This window comes from Haliotis rufescens, unplaced genomic scaffold, assembly GCF_023055435.1.
Source record: "Haliotis rufescens isolate VD_foot unplaced genomic scaffold, xgHalRufe1.0.p SCAF_15, whole genome shotgun sequence".
NCBI lineage: Eukaryota > Metazoa > Mollusca > Gastropoda > Lepetellida > Haliotidae > Haliotis > Haliotis rufescens.
This window is the reverse complement of record NW_025963835.1, coordinates 16,997,555-17,021,753: the sequence shown is the minus strand read 5'-3', so window position 1 is coordinate 17,021,753 and position 24,199 is coordinate 16,997,555. Positions and strand designations below refer to the sequence as shown.

Here is a 24,199-nt window from a genome sequence, read left to right as displayed (position 1 = left end):
TTCCATGCACGTGTATATGTGTGTATCTGTGTGTGTGTGTGTGTGCGTGCGTGCGTGCGTGTGCGTGCGTTTGCGTGTGCGTGTGAGTGTGCGTGTGCGTGTGTTTGTCCGGAAAGCCCTTTACATATACAGAAGAAAATTCTCAAATATCAGAAACCACCAACAGTTTCATTTTCCTACACGAACACCATTTTATTCAAACTGTTCAAGTAAATACAAGTGGCAAAAGAAATCCCGATGATACGATTCCAGGTGTCCCCAAAAAGGTGAGCGTATCCTGCCCCAGCGATGGCACTAGTCACAAACACATGCAAAGGAGGTCAATTGTTCACCTGAAAAAAACGGTAACATTTGGAACATAAAACTTTTTGAAAGGTTCACTGAGATCTTAAATGTCTGTAACCTTGATCAAACAACTTGGTAGAAAGAGCAGGCTCAATCGTACCTCAAAAGTAGACACCAAGGACTGGAGCTGCATGAGTGTTGCTCGACATGAAGGGAACGTTGGCTTTTGGAAAGTTGAAGTCTTCCCTCTTGTCATGCAGTCTTTTGGAGAGTGGAGAACCCCCACTCAGACACAATAAACAGACTCCGAAGCGACCAGTCCTAGTTTCATCCCACTGATGCCAAAGGCCAGGCAGGGTAACAACAAGTCCCATTTTTGTTACGTCTTTTGACCTTCCCTTCTCCGGGAAGTCGCTCAGTCCACTAGACCACGGAGGCGGTCACTGATATCACGAAGGTCCCCTGATGTTGGTTACAACCAACATTATCCAACCAATCTCCCACTTACAAAGTTACGCCCCGTGATGACCCAGGATAGAGCATCTCCCCAGCACCATCTTTAGGTCAAAACTATGTCGTGTAACCCGTTTAACAATGAAAATACTTTCATCAAACAAATTAGAAACTGTTCCGCAGTCCTCTGCACATTCACCCAAACAGGTTTGAAAACAGGTTAAGCATGTTCCCTTGTTCACTATCCAATGACACATGCTTTTGGGGAATTCATTTTAATGCTATTACACGATGTACGAGCACTGGTTTAGTTCTGACAATATACAATGAAGCATCGCTGCAGTTTCTGACATTTATGACATTACATGTCTCAAATACTTTGACACTTTAGAACATGAACTTTTTCTTTAAATTCCACGATTATCCGTACCACGTAGCAATACATTTCAATGTAGACCCCGAAATCATGTGACTGACACTGTCCTCGAATATTGACTCGTCACATGATCAGTATTGACCTGTCACGTGATGAATATTGACTCGTTTGCTAGAAAACAAGATGGTGTCTGGTACGAACGTTTTACGGTTCGCAGCTAAGTTTTTGTAATAAAACAGAGGACGGTTTGTAGACTTCATGAACCTTAAAGTGAATTTCGTTACAACAAACAAATGATCACTCTTGACGAGTAAATATGCGAAAACAGACATGCGGCCTCGATCCGGTCAACCTCAGGGTTCGCGTCCTCGGGTGCTTATTTTCGCATATTGACCTTGTCAAGAGTGTATATTATAAAACCTGACACTTAACTTGACAACACGATGCTATACAATATTCTGACCTCTACATGGAGTGTTCATACCTCCTTACTCACAAGCACTTGTTAATGTCAATTGTTTCCTGTGACGTTCTCTTTTCGCGAACACTTGGTGCAATAAGCTTCAGTGATCCATTCATTTTATCACTATTTTCCCTTTTACACCCCATGGAATTTGTTTCTTCAGATATTCGAGATCTCCGTCGTTGACGTTTTGAGTTCATCACAAGCCAAGCCGCTTACCCTGCTTTCTAATGGACAAGCAACACATCTGGTTCCCACAAGACAAGCAGCACATCCTGCATCCCACAAGACAAGCAACACAACCTGCATCCCACAAGAGAAGCAACACATCTGGGACCTACAAAACAAGCAACACATCCTGCTTCCCACAAGACAAGCAACACACCCTGCATCCCACAAGACAAGCAACACAACCTGCTTCCCACAAGACAAGCAACTGAACCTGCATCCCACAAGATAAGCAACACAACCTGCTTCCCACAAGACAAGCAACACATCCTGCATCCCACAAGACAAGCAACACACCCTGCATCCCACAAGATAGGCAACACAACCTGCATCCCACAAGACAAGCAGCACACCCTACATCCCACACGACAAGCAAAACAACCTGCTTCCCACAAGACAAGCAACACACCCTGCATCCCACAAGACAAGCAACACAACCTGCTTCCCACAAGACAAGCAACACAACCTGCATCCCACAAGACAAGCAACACAACCTGCATCCCACAAGACAAGCAACACATCCTGCTTCCCACAAGACAAGCAGCACACCCTGCTTCCCACAAGACAAGCAACACAACCTGCTTCCCACAAGACAAGCAACACACCCTGCATCCCACAAGACAAGCAACACAACCTGCTTCCCACAAGACAAGCAACACAACCTGCATCCCACAAGACAAGCAACACACCCTCCTTCCCACAAGACAAGCAACACATCCTGCTCCCACAAGACAAGCAACACACCCTGCATCCCACAAGACAAGCAACACAACCTGCTTCCCACAAGACAAGCAACTGAACCTGCATCCCACAAGATAAGCAGCACACCCTGCATCCCACAAGATAAGCAACAAAACCTGCTTCCCACAAGACAAGCAACTCAACCTGCATCCCACAAGACAAGCAGCACACCCTGCATCCCACACGACAAGCAAAACAACCTGCTTCCCACAAGACAAGCAACACACCCTGCATCCCACAAGACAAGCAACACAACCTGCATCCCACAAGACAAGCAACACAACCTGCATCCCACAAGACAAGCAACACAACCTGCATCCCACAAGACAAGCAACACATCCTGCTTCCCACAAGACAAGCAGCACATCCTGCTTCCCACAAGACAAGCAACACAACCTGCTTCCAACAAGACAAGCAACACAACCTGCATCCATCAAGAGAAGCAACTCACCCTGCATCCCACAAGGCAAGCAACACATCCTGCTTCCCACAAGACAAGCAATACACCCTGCTTCCCACAAGACAAGCAACACAACCTGCATCCCACAAGACAAGCAGCACACCCTGCTTCCAACAAGACAAGCAGCACAACCTGCATCCCACAAGACAAGCAATACACCCTGCTTCCCACAAGACAAGCAACACAACCTGCATCCCACAAGACAAGCAGCACACCCTGCTTCCAACAAGACAAGCAACACAACCTGCATCCCACAAGACAAGCAATACACCCTGCTTCCCACAAGGCAAGCAACACAACCTGCATCCCACAAGACAAGCAGCACACCCTGCTTCCAACAAGACAAGCAATACACCCTGCTTCCCACAAGACAAGCAACACAACCTGCATCCCACAAGACAAGCAGCACACCCTGCTTCCAACAAGACAAGCAGCACAACCTGCATCCCACGAGACAAACAACACCACCTGCTTCCCACAAAACAAGCAACACACCCTTCTTCCCACAAGACAAGCAACACACCCTGCAACACAACCTGCATCCCACAAGACAAGCAACACAACCTGCTTCCCACAAGACAAGCAGCACACCCTGCTTCCCACAAGACAAGCAGCAAAACCTGCATCCCACGAGACAACAACACACCCTGTATCCCACAAGACAAGCAACACACCCTGCTTCCAACAAGACAAGCAACACACCCTGCTTCCCACAAGACAAGCAGCACACCCTGCTTCTCACAAGACAAGCAACACAACCTGCTTCCCACAAGACAACAACACACCCTGCTTCTCACAAGACAAGCAACACATCCTGCTTCACAAAAGACAAGCAGCACAACCTGCACCAAACAAAACAAGCAACACAACCTGCATCCCACAAGACAAGCAACACAACCTGCATCCCACAAGACAAGCAACACATCCTGCTTCACACGAGACAAGCAACACAACCTGCACCAAACAAGACAAGCAACACAACCTGCTTCCCACAAGACAAGTAACACATCCTGCATCCCACAAGACAAGCAGATCACCCTGCTTCCCACAAGACAAGCAACACTCTCTGCTACCCACAAGTCAAGCAACTCACTCTGCTTCCTACAAGACTAGAACATTCCAATTGATAATGGATAATAACCCCTTTCACCATAAATGGCATGATTTAATGAGGAGGATTTGACGTGTAGAAAGGCGTGAGTAAACATTGCATGCATTTTCTACTTGCAAAATATCCATGGTATAAAACTGTATCACCTGTATATTTGACCGGTAATTAATTGAAGGCTTCCAATGTTGAATTAAACATGATTTACACAGGTAATACAATTGCTAGGAAAAACAGATACAGAGTGATTGAGTGTTTGTTTCGGCGTTTAAAGCAATATCCCAGCAATGTCAGGAGGAAGAATACCAGAAATTCTTTTCACACATTGTACCCATGTTGGGAATCACATCTTGTCGGAGAACGCTTTTTCCATTCTAGTTTGTTTGTTGTTTAACGCCGCACTCATCAATATTCCAGCTATATGACGGCTGTCGATAAATAACCGAGTCTGGACCAGACAATCCAGTGACTGACATCATGAACATTGATGTACGCACTTGAGATACGATGACATGCATAAACCAATCCAACGAGCCATAGCACCCGATCCCGTTAGCATGGTTTGCTGAAGACCAATTCCAACGCGTATCTTCTTGGTTTGTTTACCACTGAAGTATCCCAAACCCGTATCATTCAGAACGTTTAGTTTAGTTTAATCAAGATTATATATTTATTTCATTTCCATTCTTGTGTGAAGATCCGGGGAAGAATAGGTCGTCAGCAACCCATGCTTGCCGTAAAAGGCGACTATGTTTGTCGTTAGAGGCGACTAACGGGATCGGGTGGTCAGGATCGCTGACCAATTGCATGGATCGATGCTCATGATATTAAACACTGGATTGTCTGGTCCAGATTTGATTATTTACAGACCGCCGACATATAGCTGGAATATTGCTGAGTGCGGCGTTAAACAACAAACCAACCAACAGCCATCCTTGTTTAGTGTATCATGTTCTTGCACAATGTACTTAAATAACCTTTTTAAGATACATAAGATCTCCATGACATGCTGCTATTTAGCTTTTACAACCGGTTGTGTCTGTTTCGGCGGATGCTCGAGTTGGTCTCTGACGTTGACGTCATATATTTATTTTCACATGTATGGGTTTGAAAAGACCAGTGAACAGATTCTTAGTATTATCTTTTTTAAAGCAATGACTCAAAGCGAAAGCCGTGGAATGCGTCATCAACGAACACCTGCACACCGAGAGGTTCAAGGTTATCCAAAAAGCGAAGTTTCTGATCCATGTCGTTGTTGCAAATGTCGTTCTGAAGTTCTTTGTGTTCAGCCGCGCTTTTAACAGTATTTCAGTTGTATTGCGGCCTTTCTGAGTTGTGGCTCAGACGATTTTAACGAAAACCATGAATTGTCCCCGAAATTGTATGAATCAAATATCGGTTTAATTAAAAAAACCTCTGGTTTTGCAGCTGTAGCTGATAAAAATATCTAGTCTCCATTCAAAAACACAACCCATGGCTGCAAAGTTTAAGAAAGCAGGATAAACTATTTAGTTAAAGCGCAAGTCTCATGGGTATCGACAACTTTTTAGAACTGGATAGATCGTAAAATCGTTAAAGCAAAGCATCGACACGTAAATAACGCGAAATTCCCCCAAATTGGTTCTAGGTGTATACTTGACACTGAATAGATCTTCAAAATCAGTTCTACAATTATCAAACTAGCGGTATTATCTTACTGTGTGATAACTTTAATGCAAGATTTGGACACGTACGCGGCAAAATAGAGTGAGTGAGTGAGTGAGTTGGGTTTAACGCCGCTTTTAACCCGAAGTGATGCAGGTCTCTGACGTTTATCACTTCATCACTAATTGACAGCGATTCATAAACACATGCTTATGATATAGTCGGAATCATACTACAGACTCTCTATCAGCAGAGATTTCTGATGATTATAGAAATGGTTTTGTCACTTTAATTTAAGAATATCTTTACAAATTAACTGATTCTGAATATTATTAGTTCATTATTTAAATAGATATTATGAAGGTTTATCACAAATCAATCTGCATATATGCACATCATTAGTTCTCCAGATACCTGATGATTCGAAAGTTTCTACAGGAACGCCACGTTGGTGGGCAACATGTCATATAGTGGCAAAGAACGCGAATCCAGCTAATACAAGAAAAAGAATATCAACCATGCTGACAAGTAATGCATCCCTGAAACAGAAAGGTTTCTATCGTGAATATTATTGAAAGTATGACGTTTCACATACTGCAAACAGTTGGATACCATTATAAAAAGTGTTCACTATTCATACTTACTTTATAAGTCACAGATATTGTTTCGTTTACAGCTACTTTAACTGATCAATTTAATAATGCTTTAGCATTGCAAATGATTGTTGTGGATAGGGCCCTCTAAATCATTATGCAGTTCGTAAGGTGAATGAAATACATAAGGGTTATATTCTCTACACTCTTGGTGTATTACAAATACATACCACATTTGAATGTGATTCTCCCGATGATTGAAGTATTTTAAAAATTGATCACTACATTCTTATGAGCAGATGAAATCCGATTTCTTTTTTTAAATTAGGGAGTTCGCTATATTTTTACATGTTGGCGACTTTATATTGAGGAACACGTTTGTGTCCATGTATGTTACATACCTGGTAAAAGCTTTATACAAGGTAGCTTGTATTAACGAGGAAGTGTTTGGGAGACACCGCCCGATATCGCTAATCAAAACTAATAAAACTGTCACTGTTTATTGGAATAATGATGATAGTGTGACCTCATCTTGGAATTATCAAATTGTGTGTTTGTGCAGCTTAATGAATTTTATGTTCATATACCTAAAACAGTTGCGTGTTATTTTGTTGTGCCCGGCCATAGTTATGATGTTCCCAAGGCCAATATTCAAAGAGAATAGAGCAGATCTACAGGCCTCAATCCACATCTGTACAAATGAAAACACAATAAGGAAATGAGTTATTCGAATGATAAATATCAATGTTTAACGGTTTACACAATTTATATGTTTGAAAATACGTGTTTGTTACATTTCATTAAAAATAATGCCACAGCACTGTAGCTCACCTGGATTTACGGTCACCAGTTAAAAATTCCAACAAAAGCAGACCCTAAACAAGAGTTGCTGTCAACATTGATATTCAAATATTTTCTACATAAAAATTAAGGACTGAAAGCTAACACTAAAATCTAATGAAATAAAATAGGATTGCATCTGGAAGAGAAACATACAAGCCAAGGTTCAGCTTTGTCAGTCAGGCGAGGAGATGAAGGTTACAGGGACAGATAAGTATATTGAGATAATTTAGATGCATGGTTAAAGTGAAAACGTACAAGTCAAAGTTTCTAATATAGCAACAATAAAAACCCAAAACAAGTGTTAAGCCCCCACTAGTAATTACACAGGTGCCACATTATATTACATTTTAAAAAATCGGATTCGAACCTCTTGAACCTCTTGAACCTATTGAACAATTCAAGCAATTGACATGCTTGTTCTCACCAAAGATTACAAGTTTCACCTTCATCGGTCCAGTGGTTTCTGAGAAGATGATGTCAAAAGTGCCATGTAATTATGTTGATCCCCACTACTAACTAATCAGGTACCAAATGTCCCTACCATTTGGCACAAGAATGGCAGTAAATAGGATCTGTAATATGGCTGCCGTGGTGTCTATATTGCATATCGGGTTCGAAGGTCTTTAACATTTGAGATGTCTTCACTGGTGGGAACAAGTATGTGAAGTTTCCGCTTCTTTGGTCCAGTGGTTTCTGAGAAGATGTTTACGACACACGATGGATCACTGACAAGGTCAAACATGCCAGCGGGTCAAACATGCCATGACATAAACTTACTTGACTTTCAGTCAGGTGAGCTAAAATGTTCCACCTGGCTTTATGCAATTACAATTGGCATAAGTAATTTACCAACCATCATGAATTGGACCTTTGTTTACCTTTCCCGACACTTTGATCCCTCGGAATAAGAACATGATCACACAGGTAACGGCCATGCACCCAACGAGCGGCCAGCGTATGCCATCGAGGTCTTCCAGGCCGTCAGTCATCTGTAGTACTTGGAATCTAGAAAGGAGGATCAACAGTGCAGACATTTGACTTGATAAAGAAAAAATTGTACGAAGTGGTAAAGGCAGTAACAGTGAGTGAGTGAGTCAGTGAGTTTGGTTTTACGCCGCTTTTAGCAATATTCCAGCAATATCACGGCGGGGACACCAGAAATGGGCTTCACACATTGTACCCATGTCGGGAATCGAACCCGGGTCTTCGGCGTGACGAGCGAACTCTTTAACCACTAGGCTACCCGACCGCCCAAAGGCAGTAACATTATTGACATGCTCGTGAAAAGGAGGACCGTAAAGGTGAGTTTGATATACATAACTCGGAGACTGTGGAACGTACACGATACCTTAGGCATGAATGAGATGTCTTTTGGTCAAATAAATAATTGGAATTGGTTGAATCATCAGAACGCAGAAACAGAGCAACCAAATACGTAACCTAAACGTTACAGAAAAGCAAAAACTCATAATACGTTCTTATTGCGACCGGAACTACATGTACTTTTTCAACTGGGAATATATATTACCTAACGCGCAAAGTAACCTGTGACGGACATGCTTTGGGGCCTGTCGCAAATGTGCCAAAATAAACTCTCTCGTGTGCCAAACATATGAGGCTCTGTGTAAAACGTAAACTGCTAACTGACCAGCATTCACCGTGAAACACAACGGTGGGCCTGCACAGCGGCTTACAATTTTTGATTCATGTACATACACAAGACCGAAAGTGACGAGGTTTTCGAGATATACGTCCTCGTTTCACAGAAAACACGACAGTGAGCTGCCTAGGGGTTAACAAATTGTGACTCATGATACATATACAAGACCGAATGTGACGAGCTTGTCGAGTTCTTGTAGTTCTAATTAATTCATGTTCAGTCCCAAATATGTACATGGTAACTATAATTTCATACAGTTTCAACCAATAGGTCTAATTAACTTAAATGTACCTCCAAAATTCTTCTGCAGCAGTCATACCAGGGACTGTTTTGGTGATGTCAGTGAGGTTGTGTTCGTCAGGAGCACTGGGAATGAGTTGGGTAGCATTGGCTGATGTGCTGTTCCGGACGCTGTTGTCGATGTCTGCTATACATCCAGGGGAGTTCCAGGACTGGTCACAGCTGGTCCAGGGGAGGTTGACGAAGAACGAGTGGTAGAAGTAGTACATAAACCAGGCGAATATGGCAATGTAGTAGGTAACATAGATCCAATTAACTAGAGCAATCCCGAGACCAATGCCTGAAATATCAAAGAAACTCAGTACTACTCAGTACTCAACCTAATTTATCCCACACCGCCAGAACATCGGTTATTTTAGATTCTGTTAAGTTACTATAGAATGATTCAACGGGTGGTAATTTAGTTTCGTCAATGTTTCGTATAATGTACAGTTTTAGTCAATGTGAATGATATATATCTTTCCATATTATCAGGAATGCACGTTAAACCACCATAAGTCTTTGAGATAGCTTGCCTGAAATATCAAAGAAACTCAGTACTACATTACATTGATTTCATTTTGTATGGTATCATATAAATATATTTAATCCCTGAAAGGGTAGCTTCAATCCTCCGGAATCCTCGGGGATACCATTCGACACTTACCTGGAATGAATCCTGGTGTCCAGTAGCGGATGCCCTATTCTTGGTATCCGGCAACTAACAACCTTGTGGATACGAATACTAAGTCATTTAGAAGCTAGGTATCCTTAACTGAATACCTTTCTGGATACCAGGCCTTGGGGAATCCGAGTAGTGGATGCCTTGACGGATACCCCGCTATTGAGCATTTCAGTTCTGGTCTATTTTCTTCCTGGTCGACCATTTGTGTTAATTTGGGTGGGCGGGATGGGGTGATGTGTGGTGCTGGGATTTTGTTTGAAAGTATGACATGCTCCCGAAAATGCAGGAATAACGTTATTTGTCCCCACGTTTTACCCTAAAACATGACATTGTTCACTGTGCAAGCTGGATATTATGAAAATGGTATGGTATCGATTAAAAAGGACTGTCTGTTCCTTTCATGAAGCGCTGACTGAAAACATAATCCTGTCTCAAAGCCAATAATCACTTTACATATCTCGTCTACCTAACCTGCCAAAGTATCTATATTAAGTCACATGAGTGAGTGAGTGAGTGAGTGAGTGAAAAACTAAAGGCACGTCTGAAATATTTTAGTCATGGTGTGACTTGACAAATCTGTACGGCATAAAAAGCTTTCGTCAAAAGACATTATAATAAGTAGCAACATATCCCAGATTTATTTCAAACTATCTAGAGAACATAAATATCATTAAACTGTTAGACAAAAGAAAGTATATAAAAACTAGGCAAAGTTAGACCACCATACTTTTTATCAATAAAGCAGACATACCAGAATTAGACGGCAGTTGTGACACGGAGGATTGGACGTTAGCTAACGTTAAATTATTGCATCAGGCAGACGGGGGTTGTCGACAAGAGTTGCCTTCATCATTAGTTATTTGAACAGCACTAGCCTTGTAGAATGTTACTATACTTCGACGATTTCTGTGGCCAGTGACAGACATTAGTTTAATACTGCTACCGCATCCAACCCTACGGTAGAAGAGACACAATGTGTACCGATTGGATAATTCCTCCCGACTGTTAGGGTTGTCGGGGTTGAGATGTGTTGGTGTTTGTTGTTTTCGTGAAACGGACGACCCTGTTCTAGTGGCATGTGTATTGCTGACTGACCGTTGAAGATGCTCCATGGTCTGGAGCCTATGTTCAATCTATGCCAAGGCTCGCTAAATACAATGTTTATTCCTAATACAGGATCTTTCTATCCCCAAACACACTCGGGAGATAACCTCTATTTATCGACTTTAAAGGCTTGACTGTGTATTCAATTTCAATTTACAGCTTATACAGTTTCAGGTTACCTTTAAATGGTGGACATAAATTCCAAACGTTAACAGGTCCGCTTTGGGAGTACTGGCCAATCACCATCTCCAAGAAAACACATGGAATTGCGCCCATAAAGGTGAAGAATAAAAATGGTATCAGGAACACTCCTGTAAAAGAATAGTTTTAAGTCAGTTACAGAAATGAAATATCTTTACAAAACGTGTTTGTAGCTTTAATGAGGAAAGAAATAGGTATATTTCATGTCGGGAAAGGAGTATACTGTGAATACTGCGAGGCATCCAGAACATAACGAGCTCTTACGATGACATGTATAATGGAACTTGATCATCTGGATTGTTTTACCACAAATTTCAAGGTGGCCCTAGAGTCGAAAGACTATGTTTATGAAATAGATATTACGCAAGTTTTATTTTCATTCTTACAAATTCTCTTATCATTGAGCAGCCCCATTACAGAACGTTGCACAATTGGTTTTATCAACCACTCGCTTAATCCATGAAAGTTCGAAGCATTTTTCAACCAGTAAAGATAATTATAAAAATAAGCAACAAAAGCATTGTATGATTATATTCAGACTGTATCATAAGCATAACTCTAACTAACAAGACACCAATCACACGTCATGATTGCGTCAAATCAAGGTCACTTTGACCGGAAGTGGTCTGTTTCCACATTGAGTGTGTGGTTTCCAAAACGGAAAGTGATGTTATTAAACCTGTGTTAAAATCAAATACATACAAGTATGAATATATGCTACTGTGACTGAAGAACAGCGATGAGAAGACCTTGTGCAGGTTATGAACATTATTGGCTGACTGCGTGAGACACATAAGCAGAACTAATAAATGAGACTTTTTTGACTTGATTGATGCATGTCTTCGCGCCCCACACTGTAAGCACGAAAACGTCGTGGTTTTGCCGTCCAATTAACGTCGTCTTGACATCGGAATTTACTGCGAGAGAACGATGTAATCAAGCTACCCCCTTTTCTATCTTCCCGAGGCAAGAGCGTTACCTGACTTTAAAAGTTCAGTTTCCACTCTTATCGAACTAGGCTGGAATAATGGAGTTTTATTTTCCAGCCTAATGGCTCGTTGTTCTCACGGAAATGCGGAATTTCACCGTTATGCGCATGCGGATTGTGTAACACCTTGCTCACATTTGCCGATCTGTGCTTGCGCGATTTCGCGGATTGTTTACAGCACGTACTTGATGCAACACGTCGCAACTGCTGGAAGCTGTCACGCGCATTTCTATTTGAATGATGTAGTGATAATACTGAAACATTTAGTCAAATGGATATTACTTTTGCAGTCAAATAAAACCACCAATTCGCGAACTATGTTTGTACTTAACTCTTAATTATGTTTTAAATGTGGTATGTTGCCCTTGTTCAGGTCTCCCCTTTGACGGTAATGTAAACCAGGTGGGTTGGTTGGTTGGTTTGTTTGTTTGTTGTTTAACGCCGCACTCAGCAATATTCCAGCTATATGATGGCGGTCTGTAAATAATCGGGTCTGGACCAAACAATCCAGTGATTAATATCATGAGCATCGATCCACGCATTTGGGATCAATGACATGCATCAACCAAGTCAGCCAGCCTGACCACCCGATCCCGTTAGTCGCCTTTTACGACAAGCATAGTCGCCTTTCAAGGCAAGTATGGGTTGCTGAAGACCTATTCTACCCCGGAATCTTCACGGGTAACACCAGCTGGGTGCCAGCCAAGCAGGAACCACGGTCCAGCGGGACTTCTAATAGCCAATCCGAGCACTCCTTGAGGAGGAATTTTTAGGTCAACACTGCCACCTTCGATTTAGCTTCCATGCAGAACATATACAGTTATTCGTTTCTGATATTGATTGCAATTTTGAAAACTATGTTTAAATATGTTTTTAGTTCCTTCCACCCTCTAATTGTTATGTGACCTGAGAACATTGACTCGGGATTCCCCTTTCACATTTTCACCTTATACAGTGATATAGGTAATATTACAATGTAGACGGCTTTGTTCTGTTATTGTTAACAGATTACTTGTGACATTCCGAAATGAAGGTGTCTATTCTATGGATGTCTATGCTGACACCCAAACCGATCCAAGCAGGCATGCCAATAGTAATTGTGTGCTATATAGTGGTGTGGTAGTGTACCAGAATTTTAGAGATTGTATTCCTCAATATCGTGTTCTTAAGTTTACTTTTAAGTCAGGAAAAATGACTTTAAGAAGAACTGTTGAATTTAATTATTCAATTATTAAATTTTTCCCTTTCATATTAGATAATTGATGTACCACACATTGTTCTATCTATGTCATCTTGGATGTATATCAACGCCTGTTATCGTTCTAAAGTGGTTCTCTCATATAACATGTATAGTGTACGTTGTCAATTTTTAATCAACAATATCAAGAGCAACTGTTTAAATGCGCCTTGACCATGATTGATCTGAGCAAACGCTCTTTTGAAGAGACACGATTTCAGTGTCTTTTCAAAGTTTGTCAGATTCTCTGTTTCTCGAATTTCTTGTGGCAGATGGTTCCATAGCAATGGGCCAGCATGTTGAAATGACCTATCACCATATGTTTAAATACCTGACACCACTAGCAGATGTTGATCGGAGAGAACGTGCAGGCTTGTATGGTACTTTTAGTTCCTGTAAATATGCAGGAGCAAACCATGCATTGCCTTGTAAACCTCTTCGTTATATTGGTTGCCAGTCTTATTTGTTCATCAATGAAAAATAAGATGAATATTTAATTCCCCATACAAGTAAGTGAGAGTGAGTGTGTTTTACGCCACAGCCATTTATTGACCAAAGCTGTCTAGTTTGATGACATTTAAGCCCCCGTGAATATTCCTAGTGACGAAAAAGCCCCATGTATCTGGGAATCTTTTTACATGTAGTTAATATACTCATGCGCTGCATTTGGCTACCCTTAAATAATCATAGTTCATATGCCTTCCAAACTCCAAACATTGTCCCTTTAAAGATGAGTTTTCGTCAAGTTATATCCATCAGGACAGATCATTACATTTGCAAACAATAACAAAAGATAATTTCGAGTGTACATATCTGAAATACTTTTTAAATAATAATACTTTCTGCATCTTTATGCACAGATCTGAAGAGGCGGTTTCGTTAATGTCTAGCTCTGGCAGGTAAATTAGTGGAAGGAACCATTGTTGAGGGGCAAAAGATTGTTACCTTTGGGATGCCCACTTCTTGCTCAAATTGTGTTCTCCATCAACGTCAGATGACATATATGCTTTCATTTTGTACCTTTTGAAGATAGAGATGTAACTATAGGTATATAGGCCAAATGCTCCTTGGGTGAAGGTATGAAGTTTTTTCTTAAGTTTGTCGTGTGGGATAGTCATTTACAAATTGAACTTTGTTCTTTTCTGAGATTGCAAATCCTTTGAGGTTTTGAGATTGTGGACATGGTATTCGTTCCACTTGTCTCAATTGATGTTGAGTGAATTAACCAAAGAAATATTATCAACTGATACTTACCTCCACCATTACGCATACATAAGTACGGGAACTTGATGAGTGAACCGGCCCCAATGCTGCCACCGAGGAGGGTGACCAAGTAGTCCAAGTGGTGACGCCATCGTTCAGGTGCCATCGCTGCAGCTGCATTGAGTCACACACCAACACTGTACTCCTCCACCCAAGATTCGGTTTATAACAGCAAATCGTGATATGGCTGGTGGCGTCATTTAATGAATTTAATAGTTTTATATTAATTGTAATGAACTTGTTAATTAAGTTGAATTATATCGACGTAATTTTGCAAAACTTGCTGTCACTTGAGCATTAGGTACACAATTCAAGTTTTGAAGCATGCACTTGATTTTCTTCCAAGAAAATGATCATTCTTTTCAAGCACAGCTGATTGCCATTTTCTCTTGTCACTACAGCGATGCAATTTTCACACACAGTGTGTGTATTGCACTTTCGCAGTATAGAAACATGCAGGACATCAAGTATGAGACAGATGCCGGTTTTTTCACTTCCTTTGAAAAGTCTACTTCTGTAAAGAGGTTTATCTGACTATCCACTCCATATATATATAGCCAATAGATACGTTTGAATATGGAGACAAATTCAAATTCCTAGATAATTCTTTTTGTGTTCCACATAAATTTGCAATTTGGCCATCTAACTTCCTAATACCATTATGAAGACTTAAGCTTCAAAATATATCTGTAACAAAATACCATAAGGGAATGGTAGGGCTGGACTAGGCCGCATGAGGAAATGACAGCTGCACTCTAGTTAGACTCAATGGAGAGGGGACAGAGATTGGTAAGAGGGTCAATAAGTATGCCTGTTATTTAAACCATTATCTGGTGATTGTAGAATGTTATTTTTAATTCACAATTTATAACGGCCCAGCATTTTAAGCCCTAGCCTGTCTTACAGACCCTGATACAAATATATCAAATATAACCCATGCAAGTCTATAATGTTTGGCAAGCCTAGATTACTGCAGTATCCTTGGCTCCTTTTTATTAATGTTTTATTAAGATAGTTTAACAACTGGGTTTAACCTTAACCTTGCATGATGATATAAATGCGATATGCATTCCAAACATGTATACATGTATAAAAAAATATATGAATGAATACTTAAATATGAAAAGGAATTATAAAAACAAACATTACCAGGAACATCACTTCTATCATATGAAATATGTAGTGGGGCTATCTGTCATGGTGAACGAGCCCCAAAGTTTCAAATGCAGCGGAAACTATTCAAAAATCTTGTCTTGAGTTGTTTGTATGTCATTTGATGAATACATAGCCAGGATAAATGTAATAAAACGTTTTTCAAATGGGCTTTAGAACGTGCAAGGACTGACAACATAGCCAGTCACTCGAAGCGATCGATGGAGACAGCTCACGACTGTTTCACGGTTGGCGCTTTAGTATGTACTGCGTCCTGACATGAGAAGGCGTATATTGATAAGCAGCGCTGGTTATGTGCTGGATAAACATTCATGCGTCGGCCTAGTTCAGCGTGTCACATGTATAGAACTGTGTTAACCTAGAGAGTATACTTTAAAATTTAATTATATCAGGTTTATGTATTCTTCTATTTTTGGATTATTGTAGAAATGCCAAAACATTACCTACATTCCAACATTTTTATATATCATAACTCTATCACAATATCTCAATACAAATTTACATATTGCTTAATAGTTTCTTAAACAGACATTTCCCGTCAATCAAACCAATTCTGACTGCTGTATAAACTGTATAAAGGAAAATGTGATATCCCACATGTGGAATCTGGTATATCTAAGAACGGCACGATGTTATGTTTCTATGGCAACACTACATTAATTTCCATTTTTGTTATACTTCAATGAAACAGCAAAGTTCAGTATCCATCTGCATATATAAGAACAGATAAACATTCAGCCTTGAATGTTTAAAAAAGAAGCTCAGCTACACAAGAGGGACAATGAAATCATGTCTTGTAGACCTAGCTTTCTGGTGTGACATAACCACTATTATATAACCCACATCCCGTCCTGTAGAAAAACAGCCAAAATCACGAATATAGATCGCGAGCTCCGACGTTAGTAGTATATAGTGAGGGCGCAGGAGCTGGTTTTGGTTGAGGGAGGTTGAGTGAAAATAGGGAAGGTGTTTGGTTGATCCAAGTCACGTGTTCGGATGGGATGACTCATGCATCAACAGCGCGTCGGGAAAGGATGGGGAATGAAAGGTATATCGTGTTGACATAACCCGTCTCTATTGTGGTATGATGTACTTTCAACACACACCCTGTATTCATCAAACCAGGTCACACGCTCTAGCTATAGCGACGAGGCCACGTGAGTTGTCAAGCGCGCTCAATTCAAACTGGGCTGACGGGTACGGTCTGTCTATTTAGGGCAGCACGCTGTACGCATACCTCTATTCATAACCTTTTACTTTTGTTTTCTTATGAATTCTTTTCTGCCTTATAAACACACACACCTTTCATTCCCCACCCCCCGACGCGCTGTTGATGCATGAGTCATCCCATCCGAACACGTGACTTGGATCAACCAAACACCTTCCCTATTTTCACTCAACCTCCCTCAACCAAAACCAGCTCCTGCGCCCTCACTATATACTACTGACGTTCATACAGTTTAGCCCTCACTCTATGAAGGTTCATACTCCAATGAACTCTCACAAAGTGAAGGTCAATTCTTAAATAATATGTGCGTATCGGATTTACTTGAATCATATCCTTCTACTAATTTATTATTGGACTTAGAATACCTTTTCGCTATCATTGATATACCACCTCTTAATCCTAACTAAAAAAACATGTGCATATCATAATCGGTGAGTAATTTCAGTTCTACACCGGTCTTCTCCAACAATGCATCTCACGAGAGTCAAGGACTGGAATAATACCATGCCAGATCCAAGCCATATTGTTTTATACATGTCTTTCTAAATATCTCAAATATATTGGCGAGTAACAATACATCGGTTTTAAAGTACAGATCGTGATAATCGCCTTAATTCTTACAACCTAATTTATCCCACACCACCAGAACACCGGTTATTTTAGATTCTGTTAAGTACTATAGAATGATTCAACAGGTGGTAATTTAGTTTCGTCACATCTGGACCAATTATCCATATATTCGTAAGGATATAACCTTTTCGCAGCAACAAATGTCGTGTTAACCGATCAGTATATTGATTTGTTATGGCAAAGTCATCGTGATTGTTTGTATTAGCTAAATTGTCCAGGGAAGATAACATAAACTGTACATAGTCTATGAATCTATGTCCATTACTTTGTTTTGTTCTCGCTTTCCCATTCTTGTCCATATAATGTGTAGTTTTAGTCAATGTGAATGATATATATCTTTCCATATTATCAGGAATGCCCGTTAAACCACCATCATTCTTTGAAATAGCTTGCAAGATGAGATGAGAATCATATCCTCTAGGTTATGAAACAGAATGGGGATTGGTATTGTTTGAGAATCAATTTTAAGTTTCTAGTTACACTCATTATGCGTGGCTCTTCTGTAATTACCCGTCACATGACAATGATCTCTTTTAGAATCCCCATTTATTACAAACATGACAACTCACTGGCTTCCTATAGGCCCTCCAGTCATCCCTCGTCATACACATGGGTTTACGCGATAAATCTTCCCTGATTATTCTAGGAACTTTTCTGTCTCATCATGACCTCTGTAAATCACGGGTGTATTTGTTTTCCAATCATACCTTACAACTACATATCCAAACCCATGAGGAGTATGTTCTGGAGTTTTGTATGTAAAACTGCATACTGTAGTGTGTCGGGTATTTTCTATCGGTTTGATAAGTGCTTCGAAGTCAGCATAAATTATGTATGGTACTGGCATTTGATCACAATAATGCTCAAATTTTAATATATATTTACCCTCTTGAGGCATATCGATCCTGATAGCACTCTGCCTAACACCTCTGCGGTATTCTTTATGCGCTTCTAAAAGATCTTGTCTGCAATATCCAAGTAGACATCTTTTGCAGAAATATGTCTTTCCATCATGTTTTGTTTGGTTGCATAATAGCCTACTTAAACTCTTTTTCCCTGTATAATTATATTTACCATCTTTTTCGATCAGAAAAGAATTGATTCTTGGAATATGTTCTGGGGCGGAGCTTATCCTGTGTACAACAGTTCCTTTAGTAAAATGTCCGGAAACATTTATAGCTTTTCTAACCTTATCAAGTTGCGAGATTGACGTAGGTTCATCTATACCTTCAAGTTTGAGTCCATCGTTTTGGGGATAGCTCGAAGGTCTATTTGCAATTTTAGAATCTACGGGAAACAAGGCAGATCTAAACACCCATCTTAAACAGTTATCATAATCATTTTGTTACATTAATTATGACTTTTTTTCTTCTTATTATATGAGGGTAAATCTATCTTAGATCTACCTTTCAAAGGCATATAATTTGCTTTATCGAAATACATGTATATGGTATCGATTTTATCCACGCCCCAGCCCGAAGTTCTATTAGTCTAGCATTCTAAAGTTTCTTGTATCCGCTGAATTGAAGCATCTAATGATGCACTTATAGACTCGGATTCGGTTATAACTTCTTGGTTGCCCCTGAAATAAGGTACAGAATATTCGGTGCTATCGTCTCTGTTATTTTTACTTATTGACATCTAACACCTCTTTAAATTTGCTCGATACGATGGGTTTAACATCATTAATATCCATGTTGGAATTGATATCCATCTTCTAACCTCTGAGATATTTGCCTACTATTACTAATAGTTACAGACTGGCGAATTGCTCCTAATGGATCCTGAAGACAACGTTGTGGATTTAACTTGCGTCCGTATTGCGAAAACAATGTTTATAATAAAATTATGTTTCCTTATGTTTAATAGAAAAATAGACGATATTAATCTAGATAACCTAACTGATATTACTGCAGTCAAAGGGGGTACTGATGAAACCAGGTTTATTAATCTTATTGAGGAATTTATGCAATCAACCGTTAATGATTATGACGATGTCTTAAAAGAAGACAAAAAATATGTTACTCCTATTGGCTATGACTATTTCCAGGAATAATAACTAGTCAGTCTATTCAACTGCTTCATGCTGTCGATAACTCGGCGGGGCAACTTGAAGTTGCTCTCTGTGATGTTACGTATTACCCACGGTGAACCAATAAAAGTACTGCGAGAGGAAATGACAAGTTATTACTAGAAAAAGAATGTTGTACTATACCTGATGGGTATTACAGCGTATGCTCACTCAATGATGAAATTGTCAAGCCTTTGAGGGCTAGTCTCACACTAAAATGTGAGTCAAATGTTGTACTGATTTTAAGCAGTGGAGCACATTCTATAAAACTTGATAGGGACTTAGCAAATATACTTGGGTTTATAAGAAGAGAAGTTGCACCCATTACAACAGAGCATGGAGTTGAATTACCTGATATAGTTCCCTATCAAGAGTTGTGCTTCCATCTCGAACAGATTAGTAAAACGGATAATATTCAACTCGAAAGTCCTTCAACTCTACTAAGAGTTATTCCAGTCAAAGATTGAAAATACAATAGTGGTAGAACATAATCTTTCTCACCATTGCAGTATAAGAAGTTAAGGCGGGGTATTATCACAGAGCTCAAACTTTCTGTACCAGAAGTAAAATATCAACCTGTACATATAGGATATTTGAGTGTGTCACTTGATATTATAAATAATGGTTGATTCTTGTGGTCCTGGAACGCATAACTTTAGACAATGCAATACATTTGTTCTTTCCGATCTTGGAGACACAGAAGGATTTGATGAACCAAGTACCGATGGCATGTTATATGCTTTACACTTACAAGAAAATGTGTACAAGGGGAAAGAAGTTATATTCACAGGACCAGCACCTAATCTAGGGGATTTAAATGATGTCGACGTTAGTAGACTCCATGAAAAAACTGTATACAATCTTGCTTACACCACTAACAATAAATGGACTATGTTCGAAGCAAAAATCTACTGAATGTCGTCATTGCCCCACCATATGTGACGACGGGTAAGGCACATCATTTAACTAAGATAATGAATAGTAGGATCGTACTCGAGGCTTGTATTCCCTCAAAACGGAAGAGTGTGTTAGTCGCTCCCTTACCAGATGACCCAGGCCATATGTTATTGAGTCGCCCAGCATTAAAAGATGTTAGCTTAAATTCGGTCACTGATTTCAATGATATTAAAATATCTTGGAGGATATACCCCCAAGCGCTACACTCTTTATGGAATTCTTGTTTGGGGATGCACCAGAAGATGCCCTCGAAATATTACAAGGTCTAAAAAGTAAGAAACACCAACGTCAACGTTGTTTTATTATCATTCAGTCGGGAGAAAGGTCCGTTACAAACCTTGACATCCATGTTCATAGGGAGGGGAGCATTTTGCTTACTAAGCTATTTATGCCCTATGAATATACACCTAACAGGCTGATGTATAATCTCAAGACATCGTCGGCCGATCATTTGAAGACTCTCGATACTGTTGATGGATTTTGATTACATCAAATAAGTGATATAAAACATCGAATAGAGGAGAGAGAGTTGAGACTTGGATTATATAAACAGTATCGCAGAGCTGTGAATGCTCTCGACGGAGGTGACAAAGTACTTGTAACAGATAGCATGGGACTTGGTGTGGCCGGTGTTGGTTTATTATCAACTATAATCGCAACGCCTATTCTACTTGCATGGAATAAGCAGCCGGAGTCTCTGGACTGGCAAGAATAGCTCTAAAATTTATTTCACGTAAGTTGCAAACGAAAGCATTAAAACATGACAGTATTCGTGTACTCGCTGAAGCAAAGTTAAATTGCACTGAGGATCATCTCTGAACAGTACTGGCTGATTGTAAGATATCTGAGGAGGGCTATCGTACAGTGTTGTCAGAACTCACCAAATACAACGCAATGTAGCAGGAGATTCGATCCAATTCTCGTAAGACCAGTGGCATCACTGAAGACGAGAAAAAAAGTTCATAGAACAGGGGAGACAGCAAGCGAGCCAAGTATTCCCAGCCAAAACCAAAGAACTGGTTGGAGATTAAGAATAAATTGTTTCCTGGATATGCATCTTGATCCATGACCATAATTCTTTTGCATAAAAAATTACCTCTGTAGTAGCATTATTGGGGGGATGAATCTGGCTGAGGTGGCAGTGCGGCAGAACTGTCATTCCCTATGTCATGCCGCTTTTAACAGTATTCCAGTTATATCGCGGCGTGTCAGCTTAATGTTGGAGGAAAGCCCGAAGTGATGCATCGAATCGCGGCGCCTTAGACGACTGTGCTAGCCTACGTCACGATCGGTGTGACAGTCTAGCTAATTATTTTTAAATTATCATTTTTACCGGCTGCCTGGGTTAGTCTCCAATGTACCTGTAGTGGTCAACTTGAAAGAACATAAATCACAGTTGTTTTAATAACACTGTAGGCAAAAGTAGGCACTGGTGCATCAAGTTCTGCATAGGACGTTGGAGGGCAGTGGGTGGCTGGTGTATTTGATCCAAACAATACACAACCGATTGTCCGAAAGAGGTAACTGTGCATAGCGGAAGGATATGGTATCTCATTAAACATGGTATCATGGTTTCATTTGACTTCGTGGTCTGTGCCTGAATTCCACTGACAGATTACATATCCTAGAAGTGACTTGTCAGCAAACCTTGCCGCACTGCGCGGGACAGATACGAGAAAAACGCATGACACCGCAGCCAGAAATACGTAACCTACCGCTGGGTCATTACGTGCGTCAAGGGACAGTCCCAATGTGATTGGCCGTTAACATTTGTACAAGGCGGAGCATCTTTTTCGCGTCTATTTTACGCTTGAGAAAATCGACGCTCTTCCGGACACATTCTGGTCGCTCAGAAATTAAGGAGTCTTAATTGAATTTGTAGTCGATTTTCTGTCCAATGACCATATACGAAAATACGACGTTTTCGTGTTTGCAAGGCCAATTGCATAGATCGCCGCTAATGATGTCAATCACTAGTGTATTTATAGACCGTCGTCATATATACCCATGCTCATAATTATTGTGATATATGCTTCTTAGTATAAGGGTGACTAATTATGAACATGAGTTGGATGTTGCTTGGCGCGGCGTTCAACAACAACAAACATAATCTACAGAGATTTACAGAGGCAAACCTCAGATTGTCTTTAACGATAACACAGTCGTTGTTAGCTTGCGATGGACCATATCAAATATGAAAGAGTCATACATGTGTGTGAACATTGTCTTTGTTTATCTGCAGTTTATGAGGACGCCGATGTCGTTATAGATGATTGCATGCAGATTCAGTGCATCATCCATTGTTCTCCTGTGCATATAATTCTCTCCTTGTCTTGACAAGAACTCATAGTGTATACTCTGTTAAATGTTTATCTGTCTATAACCCATCCATCCATCCATCCATCCATCCATCCATCCATCCATCCATCCATCCATCCATCCGAGTTTGTAAATGGAACAATAATAGGAAAAAAGATATATTCAAAACATTTTTATGCAGGCAAGAACATATTCATAATCTTATTGCACTGTGAATAACATTTAAGTTTCAAGAATATAGGCAACAACCACGTTTTTTTCTGCTTACTTTCTTTTCAGAAAGGATGGCAATGCTATCTCACAGTACAACTGTGTTTCTGTGGTGACCATCTGCTTCAATATCAACCACATCGTCTTTTAGACAACAAGCACTAGTGTAGCCATTCACTGTTGATGATTTGGCCAGTGTATCATATTACTTTGATTGGAGGCTCGGGTGACCCTGTCGACTAAGGCACCGCAATTCGCTGTGCGTCCCTTCGAAAGGCGGGAAACTTATGATCGTGGGTTCGAATCCCGGTTCGCCCCGATTATGTTCCTAGGTTTGTCACCACCTTTCACCATAGCAGTGAAAGTCCGAGACCTCCATCACTCAAGTCCTTCCCCAAAAACAAGCAGACATCCTGTGATATAACTGGAATACTGTTCACAGCGCTGTTAAACCCTACTCACGTACTCACATTAGGGTCAGTTTATTGTTCATTGCTGATTTCATTAATATGTTTCGTCGTGTAACCACGCCACACATTGCGTTCCTACAACTACAATTTACTGTTCTACGTCGTCATAAGCACTACATCTGTGATCTTAGTATTGAAATCGGGCATAGGATATTACACCACTCGAAGGATCTGGTAAACTGACTATGAATGAAACATCTCAAGATGGTTGCATACTTGAATTGACAGGATGTTTATGCTTTTGAATTGAAGCCACACCAATGACACATTTTCCATAGTTATTTAAGATAACAACGTAATATTTGGTCGTTCATCTGATGAATGTTGTATCATAACAAATTCATTGATAAAACCCATACCTGGTAATAGGAGACAGAGCTACACACTGTAAGAGAGGGTTAGTGTAACAATCTAAGTAATAATATCAGTATCAGGTGTGACCACCATTTGACGAGGCAGCGGTGGTGCATTGAAGACACCAGATGATTGTAAACAGTCTGGGGGATATTGTTCCAAAGATTGGCCCCAAA

At 40.2% G+C, this 24,199-nt stretch overlaps 2 protein-coding genes across 31 annotated transcripts; both read right to left on the bottom strand.

Annotated features, from left to right (window-relative positions):
• Window positions 1–166: 166 nt before the first annotated feature.
• On the bottom strand, window positions 167–14,748 carry LOC124138693 (sodium- and chloride-dependent creatine transporter 1-like). Of its 5 annotated transcripts, none has more exons than XM_046505486.2 (6): window positions 14,603–14,748; window positions 11,102–11,233; window positions 9,146–9,434; window positions 8,073–8,199; window positions 6,939–7,042; window positions 311–332 (listed from the first exon to the last, which is right to left on the bottom strand). In XM_046505486.2, the coding sequence occupies exons 1-6, from the start codon at window positions 14,715–14,717 to the stop codon at window positions 329–331; spliced, it is 771 nt and encodes a 256-aa protein (XP_046361442.2). In that variant the 5' UTR covers window positions 14,718–14,748; the 3' UTR covers window positions 311–328. The 5 variants fall into 5 exon arrangements, with proteins under 5 accessions (XP_046361443.2, XP_046361442.2, XP_046361439.2 ...); XM_046505483.2 differs by lacking the exon at window positions 311–332 and adding an exon at window positions 6,029–6,250; XM_046505484.2 differs by lacking the exon at window positions 311–332 and adding an exon at window positions 6,038–6,297.
• On the bottom strand, window positions 349–4,514 carry LOC124138690 (keratin-associated protein 5-4-like). 26 transcript variants are annotated; one of them, XM_048396219.1, is made up of 5 exons: window positions 3,877–4,514; window positions 2,691–3,530; window positions 2,328–2,578; window positions 1,936–1,991; window positions 349–1,880 (listed from the first exon to the last, which is right to left on the bottom strand). In XM_048396219.1, exons 1-5 carry the CDS (start codon window positions 4,020–4,022, stop codon window positions 1,737–1,739), a joined length of 1,437 nt encoding a protein of 478 aa, XP_048252176.1. In that variant the 5' UTR covers window positions 4,023–4,514; the 3' UTR covers window positions 349–1,736. The 26 variants fall into 26 exon arrangements, with proteins under 26 accessions (XP_048252176.1, XP_048252182.1, XP_048252183.1 ...); XM_048396225.1 differs by having other exon boundaries at window positions 2,300–2,858; window positions 3,543–4,514; XM_048396226.1 differs by having other exon boundaries at window positions 349–1,991; window positions 2,328–2,467; window positions 2,579–2,858; window positions 3,543–4,514.
• Window positions 14,749–24,199: the final 9,451 nt, after the last annotated feature.

Coding starts and splice junctions, on each gene's coding strand:
- LOC124138690 (XM_048396209.1), bottom strand. CDS start 4,022: ATGCAGGATGTGTTACTTGTCTTGTGGGAAGCAGGTTGTGTTGCTTGT. Junction 3,531..3,876: donor GCTTGTCTTGTGGGATGCAG/GTTGTGTTGCTT, acceptor GTTGTGTTGCAG/GGTGTGTTGCTTGTCTTGTG.
- LOC124138693 (XM_046505483.2), bottom strand. CDS start 14,717: ATGGCACCTGAACGATGGCGTCACCACTTGGACTACTTGGTCACCCTC. Junction 8,200..9,145: donor GCTGCAGAAGAATTTTGGAG/GTACATTTAAGT, acceptor CCTCCTTTCTAG/ATTCCAAGTACTACAGATGA. Junction 7,043..8,072: donor GGATCAAAGTGTCGGGAAAG/GTAAACAAAGGT, acceptor TCATTTGTACAG/ATGTGGATTGAGGCCTGTAG.